The following is a 15,545-nucleotide window of genomic DNA, read 5'->3' on the forward strand; positions in this document are numbered from 1 at the left end:
TGTACATGAGGAGGTAGAGGAACAAGACACAGTTGTTCCAGAACCCTTCCCTTCAACAGGAGAGCTTCCTGAGGAGTATGTAATGCTGAGTACATAGACAATGTAACTCAGATCACAGGGCACAATTGTCTTCTTAACTCAGATCACAAGGCACAAGTGGAAACCCCAGTTGGTGGATTTTGTGCCTGATGCCAACTTCTGTTTGCTGCCACTTCCACAGTTGGCTTGCTTCTGGTACATTCTCAGCCCCAGGACTATCTTTCTCTCCCCCTTTTTAGCTAAACATTTGTAAAGGCACCCTTCACAAAACCAGATCCAGGCGCAGCTTGCCCAAACCTTAACATACCCCATGATTCTGAGAATGGAGTGTTTTTCTTGTGAGAGGAAGAAGGCTATTGCATCCTTTAAATAGTCCAGCCCGTGCCTAGGAATTTCCGGTAGAAATAAATGCTTGGTCAAGATGCATTTATTTTTGCTGAGAAACAGTCAGAGAATCACCAACAAAATCTCAGACTATCTTTGAATACCTTTTATAGCTCTTGACTGTTTCTTTTCCAAAACAGCCGTTCCAGTGTATGGAGACCATTCCATATATGCAGTCAGACACGTTGCACGCGATGTCTTAACATTCCTGCATTCAGCCAGTATTCAACAAGACCTCTGTCATACCTCCAGTGGAGACTTGACACCTAGCACTGCTATAGCCAACTTTTCACACTTCAGTTGATGGTTACTCCCCCTGTACCACACAGCTGTAGCCATCTGGCTTATTCTGGTTTATCAGACTTAGCCACATCACCCTCATAATTCCTACTGACTTTAAAATTCAGGAGGAATTAACAGCAATGTCCAGGGCAATGTCATGACATCCGGTCAGACATTCTTCTGCTCACTCAGCCTTGACATACATCACAGCATCCTGATAACTACCTAGTCATCTGGGAACACATAGACCACAAGCTTGGTGATTGCTTGCATCACAAAGGCACAACTCCCCCTGTCATGGACAACCTACTCTCTTGGAGGTCACACATATCCAACATGGTTGGACCTTCACCTTCTTCCTGATTCAAAAAGAACTCAACCCACTTGATGAATGGAAAACATAAGACTCATCTTCATGTCTTCAAGAGCGCACCCTCTGTTCAACCCTCTTGGTTGAACACATCCACACTCTGTGTCAATCTCTCTTCTAACCAGAACAGAAAGCCATTTCACAAAATGTTCTAACATTCGTTAGGACATCCTTCACACATAACAGGGAACACCATCTGATAGTCTTCAAATATCACTGAGTCACCAGCTTGATCAAGAAGAACCCAGACATAAATTGGGACATATGCCTTTTCATCCCATTACATGAGATAATCTTCCATAGATGGCTCAGAACTCCTACCACAAGCTCCAAGGGATGAATAGAAGACACCTCCTTTAGCCTTCAACTTGCTACTTTTCTGCTCAAAAGTAATTAGTCTCAGACTTTCCTCAAGAATAACCAGCTGCCTTATGTTGATTATCTTGATTCTTCGAACTCACTTCTGAGATAGACCAACTGCCACTGGTTGATTACCTCCTTCATGAATTCTCATATGAAAAGGTCAAATGCTGCTTTTGACCTCCCCAAGTTTATCAGACTTCTCCCAAAGATATTCTGACCTTCCAAGTGAGACTTGAACTTCAAGCTACATGTTGAACAAAGCTTAGCTCTTCTAAGACATGCACATGTACCATCCTTTCTATCCAGCAACTCCAAAGTACTGCTACGAGGACGACCCTTTTGAAGTATCCAATCTACAACCCTGTAGACCCTTCTATCTCAAGTTGATGTGCCACTTCACCAACTAAGAGTCTGATGTTGAGCCAAATGTCATAACATTGTGTTTTGACATCTAGCTGTTGAATTCAGCTCCTTCTTCTGCCACTTGAAAGAACTTCCTCCCTTCACAGAACAAGAGTTCAATGTTCTCATAGACTTGATTGTGGAACCAAGTTTGAGTAAACAACCTCCATCCTGCAAGTTTGCAGTTAAGTCATCCAAGCTCACACCTTGATGAATCCCTGCTTCTTTTCCAAAGACATCAGACACTCTGATGCATGAGTCTTCAGAAGGACCAGTTGGAAACTAACCCTTCAGCTCTTCCAAGGATTCCACTTCCTAAAGCAAGGCTGTTTCCATGAGGTTAAGAATGCTGCCACTTGTTCTTAACTCCACAGTGTGCATTAGCCAATGCACTTCCTCACCTAGATCAGAAATAAACTGATCCAAGTAACCACCATCAAGACTGTGATGCCTTCTTCTTCTTGTACACACCAAGGCTGAACATGTTTCTTGCCAGGAAACCTTTTCAGAGATCATATGCTTTTGCTGCCACCAACGAGCTAGATCATACCCCAATGTACTATCCTTCCTGTGATTCTGCACAGGGTCTTGAAGAAGAGATGTTCCAACATCTTTAAGAACATCAGTTATCTTGAGCTCCAAGGATAATCAATTTAATACTTGTACTTGACACAAGTAGACATTGATCTTAAATCCTTTCCCAATTATCCTTTCAGATACTTCCACCATAAGAATACTTTGAAAATACTCTTCTAGTGTCAACATCTTCTGCTTGCAAGCACATTAATAGTCTTGAGACTCTTTCCAGATTAAATTCACCCTTAGGAATGAGAGAGATGAATCCTTCCTTGCAAATGTGTCACACATCAACCAGAACCCATGTGACACAGGTCAACAGCCAACCTGACCCTAGGCTGACCAAACGTGAGGAGGTTAACCAAAACTCCTCCTCAAATTAAGAATCATGGAAACTCCACACCAATATCCATGCATTATACACAAATGTCTCAACACGACATCCACCATCCCTTACCAGTGGCAACTAACTCCTCCAATCACACCAATCAGACTTCAGCTGACCATAAGTACTAGTGAGACAGACTTCACCAGTCAATAGTAGATATGCATTGCCAGAGCATATTACCTCAACCAACCTCTGAATCTTCATATTCTCACTCCTAGTAAGAACTGCCACTTCTGAACGTGGTGTTTGAATAACAAGATTCATGGTTCCAACCCCCTTTAATGATATCAAAATCAGGTTACCCCATTATTGACTGCTAACATCCAGGAGACTTGTCTTCCAACACACCATAGTACTTCAGGGAACAACTATCAATCATGATCAAACTGCAGGAAGATGCCTAACAGCAGGAGATTGCACAATGTCACATCTCAACCAGCTCAACTTCTAGGGATGACCTTCTTGAGCACACACCCAGTTGACCCTGCTCTTGTCAACTTAGCACACACAGATGTCTCCTCTTCCAGGTCAGGAGTAGGTTCCAAACAGAATTATCCCTTTGTTTGAACCCTAAAAACATCTGCTCTTCAACCAGTAGCTGCATACTTGTTGAACAACATGTTCTAACATCACATAGAACATTGGTTCCACCTCCTTGGAACAACCCTTCCTTGAAGGTCTTCAAGGTCTCCATATACACTACTCAAGAGAGTAAGAGAATCACTGATTGAGTGACTCTTACCATCCTGAAGTGAGAACGTCATGATGAGTGGACTTGAGGAGACTCAAGTATCTTTGACATCTTCAGTAGATTATGATGAGATCTTGAACACAGCAGCCTTTCATCCACATGAGGGGAAACTACATCAGAGTTTGAGTTTTGCCATGTATTATGCAGCGGAAATCATAATACAACTCAACCTATGAACACACACTTCACCAGATTGGCCTCCAAGACCATACCAGGTTTGAATGTGATTTAGTACTGGCACAGCTGTCCCACACACAGGCCAATAGCCAACCTCCAGAGACAGGTACACACCATTCCTGTCATGAACAGTCCATCCACCTACTTCAAGGGACCATTCAGGGAATTACAGAACCTTACACAGGTTCCAGCATCAGTACTAACATAACTCCTTGCCAGCTACCAGAAAGTATCACCCATGGATCTCATCCAGAGTCAGAACAGGATGCCTACTCTGATACCAATTGAAATTCTGGCGTAGTCAGTATTCAGATGTTCTACTTCAAGTCACGACATCTGATCTAACATTGTACCTATTACAGCAAGACAGTTATTACACTCTGTACTAATGTGCACCTTTTCACAGTGTCACGACCTCTCCTTCTATGTCATCCTAGAAAGGAGGAACCCTTAGTTATGTGCACCATAACCTTCCCTTCTGTTGTTTTCCTACACAGATATCAGCACGATGTCTCAATCCTGTTTTGAACATCATCTGTTACATTGTTCCAGTTTGTTGGTCATGTACTTGTATTTCCTAAATTAAAGGTTGTAACAAGTTAAACTAATCTTCACTTATTAAGGAGCTAGCAAATAGATTATTTGCCAGGTTCATTAATTGTAGCTTAGTTGTTAGTTTCCTAGATTTTAGATCAGCTGGTGGATTCCTGAAGAATAGCCTGAGAAAAATCCTGAAACAGAAAACTAACCATCCAACAATTTAGCATATGCAGTGAGGAGTGAATGTCACAACATTCCGTTTGACATCCAAGTCCAGAACCATATGCTAAGTCTGTTTGGTTCCTGAAAACAGACTGAGCTAAATTTGCTGTACTGTAAAAGACCAACCAGTCTCTACATCAGTATTAGCTTTCTGGAAGAACTGTCAAGACACCCAGTTTGACAGGTTCACAATGATCTTTTGGCCAGGTCTGTGATGATTTTGAAATCCAGACTTCACTACATACTGAACTGAGATCATCAGCTTATTATACAGTATGTGTTGTTGTTGATGAATGTCAAAACATTCTGCTTGACATTCCAACAGAAGGCTATGTATCAGGTCTGCTATTATCTTGCTGAACAGACTGAATTACATGCTCAGTTTGGCAGACATGATTATATCATACAGAAGGAAAACAAACACAGGAAATTGTTAACCCAGTTCAGTCCAACATGACCTACATCTGGGGGCTACCAAGCCAGGAAGAAGATCCACTATTAGTAGTATCAATTCAGAGTTAAACTCCCCCGTTTACAACTCATCACTTAATCCCTACCCAATGCAATCTATACCTAGGAACTCCTAGATAGAAACCTCCAGTTTCCATTCCTATCACTACAAATACAATGTAATGTGCAAACACCTTGAACTTGCTTCACAGCTTCATTCAAGAACATAATTACTCTTGCCTACAGGCTTTGAGTAACAAACACTCTCAGGTTTACCACTGAGAAACACATGGTACCCTTCCCACAGATTGGGAGGTTTACCTTACACACACCCCTAAAAATACATTCTAAGAGGCTTACAAAGACTAGATTACAATCAGCTATTTATAACCTAATCACCCAACTGGATTTGGGCCTTCAGAAAATTGCAGCAGACTTGTTCTTTGCTGTTGCAACTTCAGTAGAAAAATTCTGCTACAAACAAGGTCTTCAAGTTCCTAAACTCTCTCCATATATATCTCCATATTTAGAGCCTATATATATTCTGATTGAGTCTTCAAGACCTCCACCTGGGAGTTAGGATATTCACTAGATATCCTTGCTGATCCCAGAACATATACTGAATTAATTAATTCAGTTTTCTACACATGTGCGATGTCACAGACCTGATGTCGTGACATCGTACATGACATGTTGGTCCAGATGTTGAATTTCTTCAATCCAACATATTAAAACAACAGAGATGATTTCATTATTTGTTTTCTATAATTACTGCCAATCCTAAGGAATCAACAAAACTAAAAAAATTTACGATTGCTTCATTCATACAACAAAAAGGAACCATGCAGAGAAGTTCATTGGTCGGGGTTGGTATGAGTACGCCACAATAAAGAAGATTGATAACGACGATATTTTGACATTCTGGATCAACAAAATTTGTAAATTCTTATGTTAGTTTAAGGAGGAATTGATTGTTGCTATTATAAGTATTTTTGTTCAATTTAAGGAGTAGTTCTTTCAAACTTTATTATGACTTCTTTAAACTTCTTTGAAATGTTGTAATCTTATGGATTTGTAATGGTGTTTAAACTATTTCCCTATTCGGTTATCTTGGGTTGTAAAACAATGGTCATATTTTACTATGCATGTATAAATATGATATATTAATATGTTTGGTACGTTTAAAGTTTGGTGTAATTCAATTTCTTTTATTTCTTATAATTCGACGAATAATAGCACAAACAAAGACATATCAGGTCATCAAATCGTCCCTGTGTAGACACGACGTGTTTGTTACTAATTAAAAAATGAAATATTAGATAGATTAATTTATTTATAAAAAAATATTTATATTATTTAATTAAATTACAAAAATATAGCAATTAACTATAAATTTGAACTCGTTAATATAAAAAATTAAACATATTTAAGAATGACTATCATAATTTTTTGTATCTAATATTCCTAAATTAAATTCTTAATTATACTGCTCCATTTTAAACTTATTTATTATATTTATAATTTGGGAAAAGATTACTTGTTTATTTATAAATCGAGACGGAGAGAATATAAAAATATTAAGAGAATAGAAAAGTAAAATAAATTAATAATAATAATAATAATAAAAATAATATTAAAAGAGTAAAATATTAACTTGAATAATTTGTTCTTAAAAATATGGTAATTGATGATAAAATTTAAAGAGTAGAAATTTAAATCTAAGCGGCGGCTACACTAGTAGTTTATTAACGAAAGTGTGACCGTTAATCACGAAGAAGAAGAAGAAAGTTTGTTATCGGTTAGCACAAAATTGACGATGTGGCGAATTAACGTGACTCTTATAAACACCTAAAACCCAAACCCAAACCAACCACCACCTTCTTCCATTTCTTCTTTTTCCCAACCAATACTACAATGGAGGCATCATCACCTTCAACTGTATGGTGGGACAAGTGGGTTCAAGAGGCACTAACAACTCTTGATTCTCTCAAAGTACTTCGATCTCTTAGACCCATTTCTCTACGGAGCCAGAAGGTTCCGGTAGATCATGATGCGTTCGAGGTGTTTGATGAAATGCAGCAATGGGATCGTTCCTCTGTTGAAGTTGAAATTGGTGAAACCACTTTTCGCGAATGGATGAATGACACCCCAAGTTCTGGTAATTTTACTATACTCTGTCATTTTTTGTGTGTTTTTGCACGTCCGAAAAATGCTTGCAGGGTTACCCTTCTTAAGGTTTATGCTCTTCTGTTTCTTTCAGTTTTAGTTATTCTTCTTCAATTTTTTAATATAAAGGATATTATTGGTTTCTCACTCTTCATGTATATTGGCTTAAAAGCATGGTTTTAAATTGAGGTTTATGCACATTCCGTGGCCTTTGCGGAGCGGATTTTAATTGGATGGTTCTTGAAATATAATGTTGAGAAACACTTAAAGTTAAGATTTTTCATTATATCATAAGCAAAATATCTGATACGGTTCAAAATGGGATCACACGCGTCATTTTAAGTCACTGCGGCTGGGGAAGCTACAATATCAGCAATATTGCGGTTGCAGAGTGCAATTTAAAACCATGCTTAAAGGTTAATTCTATGGTGCACAAGTAAAATAGTATTGCACCATGCACACGTTTGTTTTCACCATTAGCTCAATGAGTTCTATCATATTTTACTCGATCCACTGATGGGAAAACAATGATCCAATGGTGAAAACAAACTTGTACATTGATACACCACCTACTTCACTTGTGCACCATAGAAGGAGACCTGCTTAAAAATGATAATTCATGTATCTATTCGTTTAATTTAACTAGCCCGCAACATTTTGAAGACATGTTATGTGATTATGGTAGAACATTATGACACCATTTGATTCACATAGCTCACCCCTCATAGTGTAATAAGACATGTTTGTTGTTGTAATTATCGTGCAAATAAAACCGTTAAATAACAAATATTTGGTTTAGCCTTTAGACTCCATTCTATTCTTGTCATTTGCATCAACGGGGTTCACTTTGTTTTGTCATGATTTTAGATGTTAAACCTTTACTGTGAGTTGGTTATGAATTTAGACGTTAAACCTTTACTGTGTTTTGTTATGACTTTAGACGTTAAACTTGAACTGTTTTTTCTCGTGGCGAGGTTAGGTGAAGAGATTGTTTATGGCACAGTTGCTAGTGATGACGAACCAGGGGTATGCCAAGAGAAGTTCAAAAAATTAATTTTGTTTTCGGGAAATGATTATTTAGGGCTGAGTTCCCATCCGACTATAGGAAAGGCTGCTTCGAAGGTGCTTTATAAATTTCGAATGACTTTTTTGTATCTTCTTCTATATTTTATTCTATATCTTTGTTTCTTCAGTTTTCTTAGTCTGAGAATATTGCTGTTATTTTCATTGTTCCATTTCAGGCAGCTTTAGAACATGGGATGGGACCAAGGGGTTCCGCTCTTATTTGTGGGTATACCAATTATCATAGGCAGCTAGAGTCGAGTTTGGCTAATTTGAAAAAGAAGGAGGTAAGCAATGGCTTGCAAGAACTCCTTAAACTGACCTGCTTATGTTATTGGTTCTTCTATGTACCTTGAGTAAACTATACTTAATTGATGCTGTCATTAATATTAAGAATGAAGAATCATATGCAACTGTTTGGTATGACTAAATTCTGCCATTTGATGCTAGTAGATAAAATGATGCATACTTGTGACCAGGCTTATGTCTTAGTTTGAACATTGCTTGATCTTGGTGATTATTTGTGCAGTCTATAGGGGAAATGTGATGTTCAAGGTGATATATTTTATTGACTAATCTGAGGTTATTTTTGTTCTTTTGTCAATGTTAGTGAACAACTTAGTTAAGCGCTTATAGCATAAACACTTATCGTATAAGTGCTTATGTATAAAATGTTTTGATAAATCTTGGAGAGCTTATGGAAATAAACTGAAAATAGCTTATGAATATGTCATAAGCTCTTTCCATAAGCTCTACTAATAGTCTCACAAGTGGTTATGTTAGTAGAAAAGTTCAAATAAGACAATCCAAACAAACTCTTAATACTTGATATGGGTGAAATTATATCCTATACCTTCATTTTATTTCCATTTTCAATCTTTTTATAATTTTAGGTGCAATGATCATGATTAAATCTACATATTAGTTGCTAAGTATAAATTAATCCCAATGGGTCACACATAACTTCCTTGCCCACCTTTTGCATCTTTGGAACTAATGGGTTATAATCATCTCAGACCCACCTATTGCTTAATAAATTGAAAGATGGGCCAATATGTCCTAGTAAGTCTAGATTGTATGAAATGCTGACCCGTTTTTGGTTTAAAATCCATGCTATAGGACTGCCTTCTTTGTCCCACTGGGTTTGCTGCCAATATGGCCTTGATGACAGCAATAGGAAGTATTGGTTCTCTCTTAGCTGGGAATAGCATACCTTCAGAAGATGAAAAGATTGCCATATTTTCTGATGCATTAAACCATGCATCAATAATTGATGGTATTCGTCTTGCGGATCGGCAAAAAGGTGTAAAAGTGTACATATATAGACATTGTGATATGTCCCACCTCAATATGCTCCTGTAGGTTTTACTTCTCCACAAATTGGCATATTATTCTCTTTTCCCCTTCTGATACAGTCTCTCTACTTATTAATATTTCTGATTTCTATGATTTTTAGATCTCATTGCAGTATGAAGAGGAAAATTGTGGTAACTGACAGGTTAGTCATTCTGCTACTAGCGAATAGAACTAGAAAATTTGTTCAAGGTTTAAAATAATTCTTGTTATATGCATATAGTTTCACACGTAGCTTAAATAATATTTGGGCTAGACTGCATACATATCTACATTTTTTTCTTGGATAATCTATGGGGTTGACAAGTTTATAAAAGTATGTAAAAAGAAGTTAATCACATGTTAAAAAAAAATTATACAAATTAACATAAAGTCCAACAGAACGGTTAACAGAAGGATAAATTGAAGGATTTTGTCTGAATGCCCTAAATGTGCGTAAACATGCAAACCAAGTGTAATTTCGACGTGATTTGCAATTACGACTTCCGAATGCGTCGCTTTAAGCGGTGCGGTTGTAAACGTAGTTCATATAAGTTACATTTGCTAATCTACATTTTACTATTGCAGTTAAATGAGATGAACATATGCTAGTGGAATTCAATTAGCAACAGTATAGTTGACACATGGTTGTTTCTTGTGTTTCCCAATGTAAATGTGGTATTTGTATGTATATCTAGCATCACCATCCCCTATAAATGTGCAAGTAAACATGCAAACCGTGAAATTTCGATGTGATTTGCAATTACGACTTCCAAATGCATCGCTTTAGGCGGTGCGTGTTTGAAAACGTAGTTCCTATATGTTACATTTGCTAATCTACAATTTTACTATTGCAGTTAAATGAGATGAACATATGCTAGTGAAATTCAATTAGCTACAGTATAGTTGGCACATGGTTGTTTCTTGTGTTTCCTGATGTAAATATGGTATTTGTATGTATATCTAGCATCATCATCCCCCATAAATGTACATGCATTCCTAGAGAAGAGATAATGCTTCATTCTGTGTGGTGTATATACACGGAGTACATTTGTTTTTGATTATTCTTCTGTGATGCTTCAATAAAATGGTAAAAGTCAAAACTATTTCGTGAATTGAAATGAAAGCTTCTCCAAAATTCACATCACGTAAACTAATTATGTGTAATTAATGGTTTTGATTTGGGGCAATGTCGTCACTGTTTTAACTGCAACTAAGGATGGCATATCATTATATCTCTACCTAGAAGATATATTACAGTGATGGTGTGCATTATGGTTTGATTTATTTATTGCAGCTTGTTTAGCATGGATGGAGACTTTGCACCAATGGTTGAGCTTGCAAAACTTCGCAAGAAGTATGGCTTTTTACTAGTCATCGATGATGTAAGATCTTTTAATATGTTTTAGAAAACATCTATTACTTCATGACGACTGTTTTGTGTTGTTATGTATATGGTTCTCATCATCGGACTAAGGTTAACACCGAAGAAGGGCTTCAGATGATTAATATTCCATATGATTAATATGGAATATTAATATTCCTATTCCATATGATTAATATTCCTTGAAAGGAATTACTCACTCTTCCATATGTATTGTCTTTGTGATTGACTATTTATGTGATACAAGCAAAATATGTCTTGTTTTTGCTTAGTTTGCGATAAGTCTGGTGCAACTATACACTAACAAAATAAAAAATCATGTATTCCAGGCTCACGGAACATTTGTTTGTGGCAAAAATGGCGGTGGTGTTGCTGAGGAGTTAAACTGTGAGAAGGATGTGGACATATGCATTGGTACCCTAAGTAAAGCCGCCGGCTGCCATGGAGGATTTATAGCATGCAGGTAACTGTTTGAGTACACTTGGTTCTAAAATTAACATATAGGAGATTGATTTCAGGCTTGTTTTCTGCACTACATTGGCACAAAAAAGCAATAATGTTTCTTGAATAGTTTACCAATCAGTTTTTCTATTTTATGAATTCTTATAGCAAAACATGGAAGTTGTTAATACAGTCAAGAGGTCGTTCATTTATATTTTCAACTTCTACGCCGGTTCCAGTTGCTGCTGCTGCTCATGGTGAGCTCCAGTGTTGTACATGAATTAATATACACTTCAATATTGAAGATTTCCAACAAAAAAATAATGAAATATTTGTACAGTCCAGTTCGTATTTCTTAATACTTATTTTTTTCCTGCATCGTTATACATTATACATATATACATATTTGTGAATACAAAAATCATTTAGATTAGAATTAGTAATTTTAATCTCATTCAGAGAAATAAATGTCTGGTAAACCATGGTTAGAATATTTGTCGAGAGATGAAAAATATACCACTATTTCATTTTCCTCTTGTGGGAATTACTTATTTCTTAAAATCTTGATGCAATTTTCAAGCTGCTGTTAGAGTTGCAATATCAGAGACATGGCGAAGAAAGGCTATTTGGAACCGGGTGAAAGATTTTCATTTGCTTACGGGAATCCCTGTTACAAGTCACATTATTTCCCTAATAGTTGGCAGTGAAGACAAAGCACTGCAAGCAAGCCGGTAAGATTCCCTACCCTCTCGATTTCTCTTTCATCATATCTTGTTGCCCAAGTATTACATGAGTCCACCACTTCAGAATCTGATCAGGCAGTCACTCTTTCACTAAGAATTTTCACTTTTTCTGGAACAGGCATTTACTACAAGCTGGCTTCCACGTGAATGCGATCAGACCACCAACAGTGCCTCCTAACTCATGCAGGTTAGTACCTTTTATCTGTGTTTATATATTCTTTCCATGCCTACATCTGATATTTTACTTTCTCATCACTATTATTTAGGCTGCGAGTGGCCCTAAGTGCTGTCCATACAAGGGAAGATTTGGAAAACTTAGCAGCTGCACTCTCCAGTTGCATCAATTTCCAAGACACCCGCATTTATGACTGCAATGGCTATGCAAGGTTATAGCTTTTTTCCATTCTATCATCAGAATGAATTGCATCAATGTTATCTATCCAGGAACAACACAGATTTTGTAAGGATATTGCATTCGTAGAGATTTGTTATTTCCTTGTGTTATTATTCCATAATAATGGCAAGCTATTTTGTCAACATTTAGAATTTCAAACAACTATTAGTACTTTGAATAGAGTACAGTACCTCCATACTTTATTGTAACCAACATCAAGCACAGTATTACAAAAGAAAGTAGTTTGTTTAATTATCTTACTTTGTGATTGCTTGACAAGTTCTTCCTCTGGAACAAAAACTTATACAGCAATATCCTCTTCATAATTTACTACAGCTACGAAAAATAATTGTCCCACAAGATTATTAACTTTGACAATTTGTTTAGAAACATGAAATAAATAGAGAAATATAACTTTGACAATTTTATTTAATATTTAGAGTTTCAGCTGATATTTTCCAAATTCATCTTTAGACAACATGATGATTAAGTATATGCATAATTTTATTTACGCTTTTTAGATGATAGAAGACAAAGAAACTATTAAAAATATATTATACACATGTCACGAATGTTAGACAATAAATTTGTTATCCTACAATATGTTATCATAAAGAACAAATTAAAAAGCATCTTACTTTGTACCAACTTTGGTTCAACACAATTTCCACGAAGATATTGCATATGAGCCATAAACCAATCTGGAAGGTATTTCACATATGAATGAGTAAGCGAGGAGTTTTATGGTATGACCACAACACTTCGTGTATCACCTCTTCCCACCATCTCTTGCTTCTTGTAGTTTTTTCTTTATTCCCTTTAGGGTCACTATGTTGGTATCTTCAACATGATTGTTTTTCTAAGGTGTTCCACCTTAATCAACTCGTTGTCACAAAATTTAATCACTAACGACCTTGTGAATTGCGTCTTTGTTAGAAAATAATTACTTTATAATGAAATTATGTTATTTACCTATCATGATCGTGGTGATAGGTTTGACTTATATCTACTTAGAGCATCTCCAACCGTGAATCCATTTTTGGGTTCTTTGTGGGACCTATTAAGCCACGTCAGCTTGAAGCAACTCAACTATTTTTTCACTCCAATGGTGCAACTCTGAAGAACTCAGATTGGATCTCACAACTTTATTTTATATATTAATATTTTATTCATATTAAACTTTATATTAATTAAAATAATAATTTTAGTATTTTAAATTAAATTTGATATAAATAAAAAGAAAATTAAACTTATAATTTAAAATGATAATTAAAATTAATCTCAAATACATGATATATAATTAAAAACAATAAAAATAAATAACATCACATTGTTGAAAAAAATTAAAAATATAGGAATAAAATGATGAAATTGTGAGAGAGAAATTTTAAATTGAAGAGAAAATAAAAGTGAGAGAAATTTGTGTTGGTAAATTTTTGGAAACCAAAATTATATTTATAATAAAAAATAAGTTAAAATAAATAAATAAATAAATAAATAAATAAATAAGTAGCCGTTGAACGGCTAGTTTCTAAATTAAAAAATAGAAAAAAAGAAAGGTTACCGTTGCTTCACATTACGCTGCTCTCCACGCTGGCATATGCTTGAAACGAGAAAAAGTGAAAAGATGGGTGTCATGCTGGCAAACCCATTGAAGGAACCACTAGTGAAGGTGGTCTTAGGGAATTAGTATACTCCTACTATCTGGAATTTCAACTCCTTATGGCCAAAGGAAAGGTCCACGAATGCCAATTCCCCATATAAAATATATCCATGAGGACTCCATTGAGTGTAACATCTCGAAAAGATCATGGTGGATATTGTTATATTACTAACAATTGTCACACTTCTTTGCATACAATATGATATATGAGATGATAATGACCTGGTATAACTTGGAGAATCTTATTAGCCCAGGACATCCTGCTTACGTGGCTTCCACATAATCCCTCAAATAAATGATATTTGATGGTAAAAAATAAGTAGTTAAGAATTTTGCAGATCGTTGGTGCACAAGGTGGAGAGAGGGAGGGAGGGAGAGAGAGACTATAACTAACTTTCACAAATAGAATTTGAATAAATTACAAAATGAATTCTACTTTTAACTTAAATGCAAATTCAATTTATATACACATTCAGAATATGAAATAAAATTCAGATGCAAAACATATTAACTCTAAACTCACATGACACTTAAATGAATTATAACTAACTACTTGAATTTGAATTATCCTTTAACACCATTCCTTAATTCATATTCAAGACTAGAATAAACAACACCAATTCCATCCCTCAAATGGATAAAGTGTTAAGTCTTGATTGCTTTGGTTAGCATATTTGCTAGCTGCTTCTGAGTACTACAGTGAACAATTTCAAGCACTCCATTATGAATTTGATATCTCAAAAAGTGAAACTTTGTGCCAATGTGTTTGCTTCTTCTATGCATCACTGGATTATTGGCAAAGCTTATAGTTGATTTATTATCAGTCATCAATTTCACATGCTTGCTCACCTTGATCTTCAGATCCTACAATAAGTTCAGAGTTCATACAACTTGGAAAGAAGACAGATCACCTGCAATGTACTCAGCTTCACAGGTTGATAATGCAACCACTGGTTGCTTCTTGAAGCACCAAGAAATGAGATCTCCTAGATACTTAAATAAATATCTGAAAGTACTTCTTATGTCAACTTTCTCTCCACACAAATCATAGTATGAATAACATATCATCTCTGAATCATATTTAGCATCCGAGGGGAACAAAACTCCATAAATTAGAGTCCCCATTAATGTACCTCGGTATCTTGTCAGCAACTTGGTACTGTGACCACTTTGGTTTGTTCATAAACCTACTTATCATTCCCACTGCCTAGCAGATATCAGGTATGGTATTGCAGAGATATCTCAATAAGCCCACCATCTGTTTAAAAGTTGTATCATCTACATCATTACCCTTAACATCACAATCCAACTTGTGATTTGTTTCAGCAGGTGTGATTGCAGACTTGCAATTTATTAGCTCAAATCTCTTCAGATGCTCAAGTTCATATTTCAGCTACTGCAATATTATACCCTTAT

The 15,545-nt window shown here is 35.9% G+C and overlaps 1 protein-coding gene and 1 pseudogene across 1 annotated transcript; one reads left to right on the forward strand and one right to left on the reverse strand.

The window, feature by feature from the left end:
* Positions 1–6,641: 6,641 nt before the first annotated feature.
* LOC127086018 (8-amino-7-oxononanoate synthase) lies at positions 6,642–12,721 on the forward strand. The gene is made up of 11 exons (XM_051026691.1): positions 6,642–7,102; positions 8,090–8,232; positions 8,352–8,459; positions 9,292–9,530; positions 9,629–9,670; positions 10,802–10,889; positions 11,218–11,351; positions 11,498–11,586; positions 11,910–12,060; positions 12,191–12,259; positions 12,339–12,721. Exons 1-11 carry the CDS (start codon positions 6,859–6,861, stop codon positions 12,463–12,465), a joined length of 1,434 nt encoding a protein of 477 aa, XP_050882648.1. The 5' UTR covers positions 6,642–6,858; the 3' UTR covers positions 12,466–12,721.
* Positions 12,722–12,754: 33 nt separating this feature from the next.
* LOC127086019 (eugenol synthase 1-like) overlaps positions 12,755–15,545 on the reverse strand; it is an 8,082-nt pseudogene continuing 5,291 nt past the window's right edge.

The sequence above is a fragment of the Lathyrus oleraceus genome, chromosome 5 (genome assembly GCF_024323335.1).
Source record: "Lathyrus oleraceus cultivar Zhongwan6 chromosome 5, CAAS_Psat_ZW6_1.0, whole genome shotgun sequence".
In the NCBI taxonomy this organism is placed as follows: Eukaryota; Viridiplantae; Streptophyta; class Magnoliopsida; order Fabales; family Fabaceae; genus Lathyrus; species Lathyrus oleraceus.

Coding starts and splice junctions, on each gene's coding strand:
- LOC127086018 (XM_051026691.1), top strand. CDS start 6,859: ATGGAGGCATCATCACCTTCAACTGTATGGTGGGACAAGTGGGTTCAA. Junction 7,103..8,089: donor GAATGACACCCCAAGTTCTG/GTAATTTTACTA, acceptor TGGCGAGGTTAG/GTGAAGAGATTGTTTATGGC. Junction 9,671..10,801: donor AAAATTGTGGTAACTGACAG/GTTAGTCATTCT, acceptor TATTTATTGCAG/CTTGTTTAGCATGGATGGAG.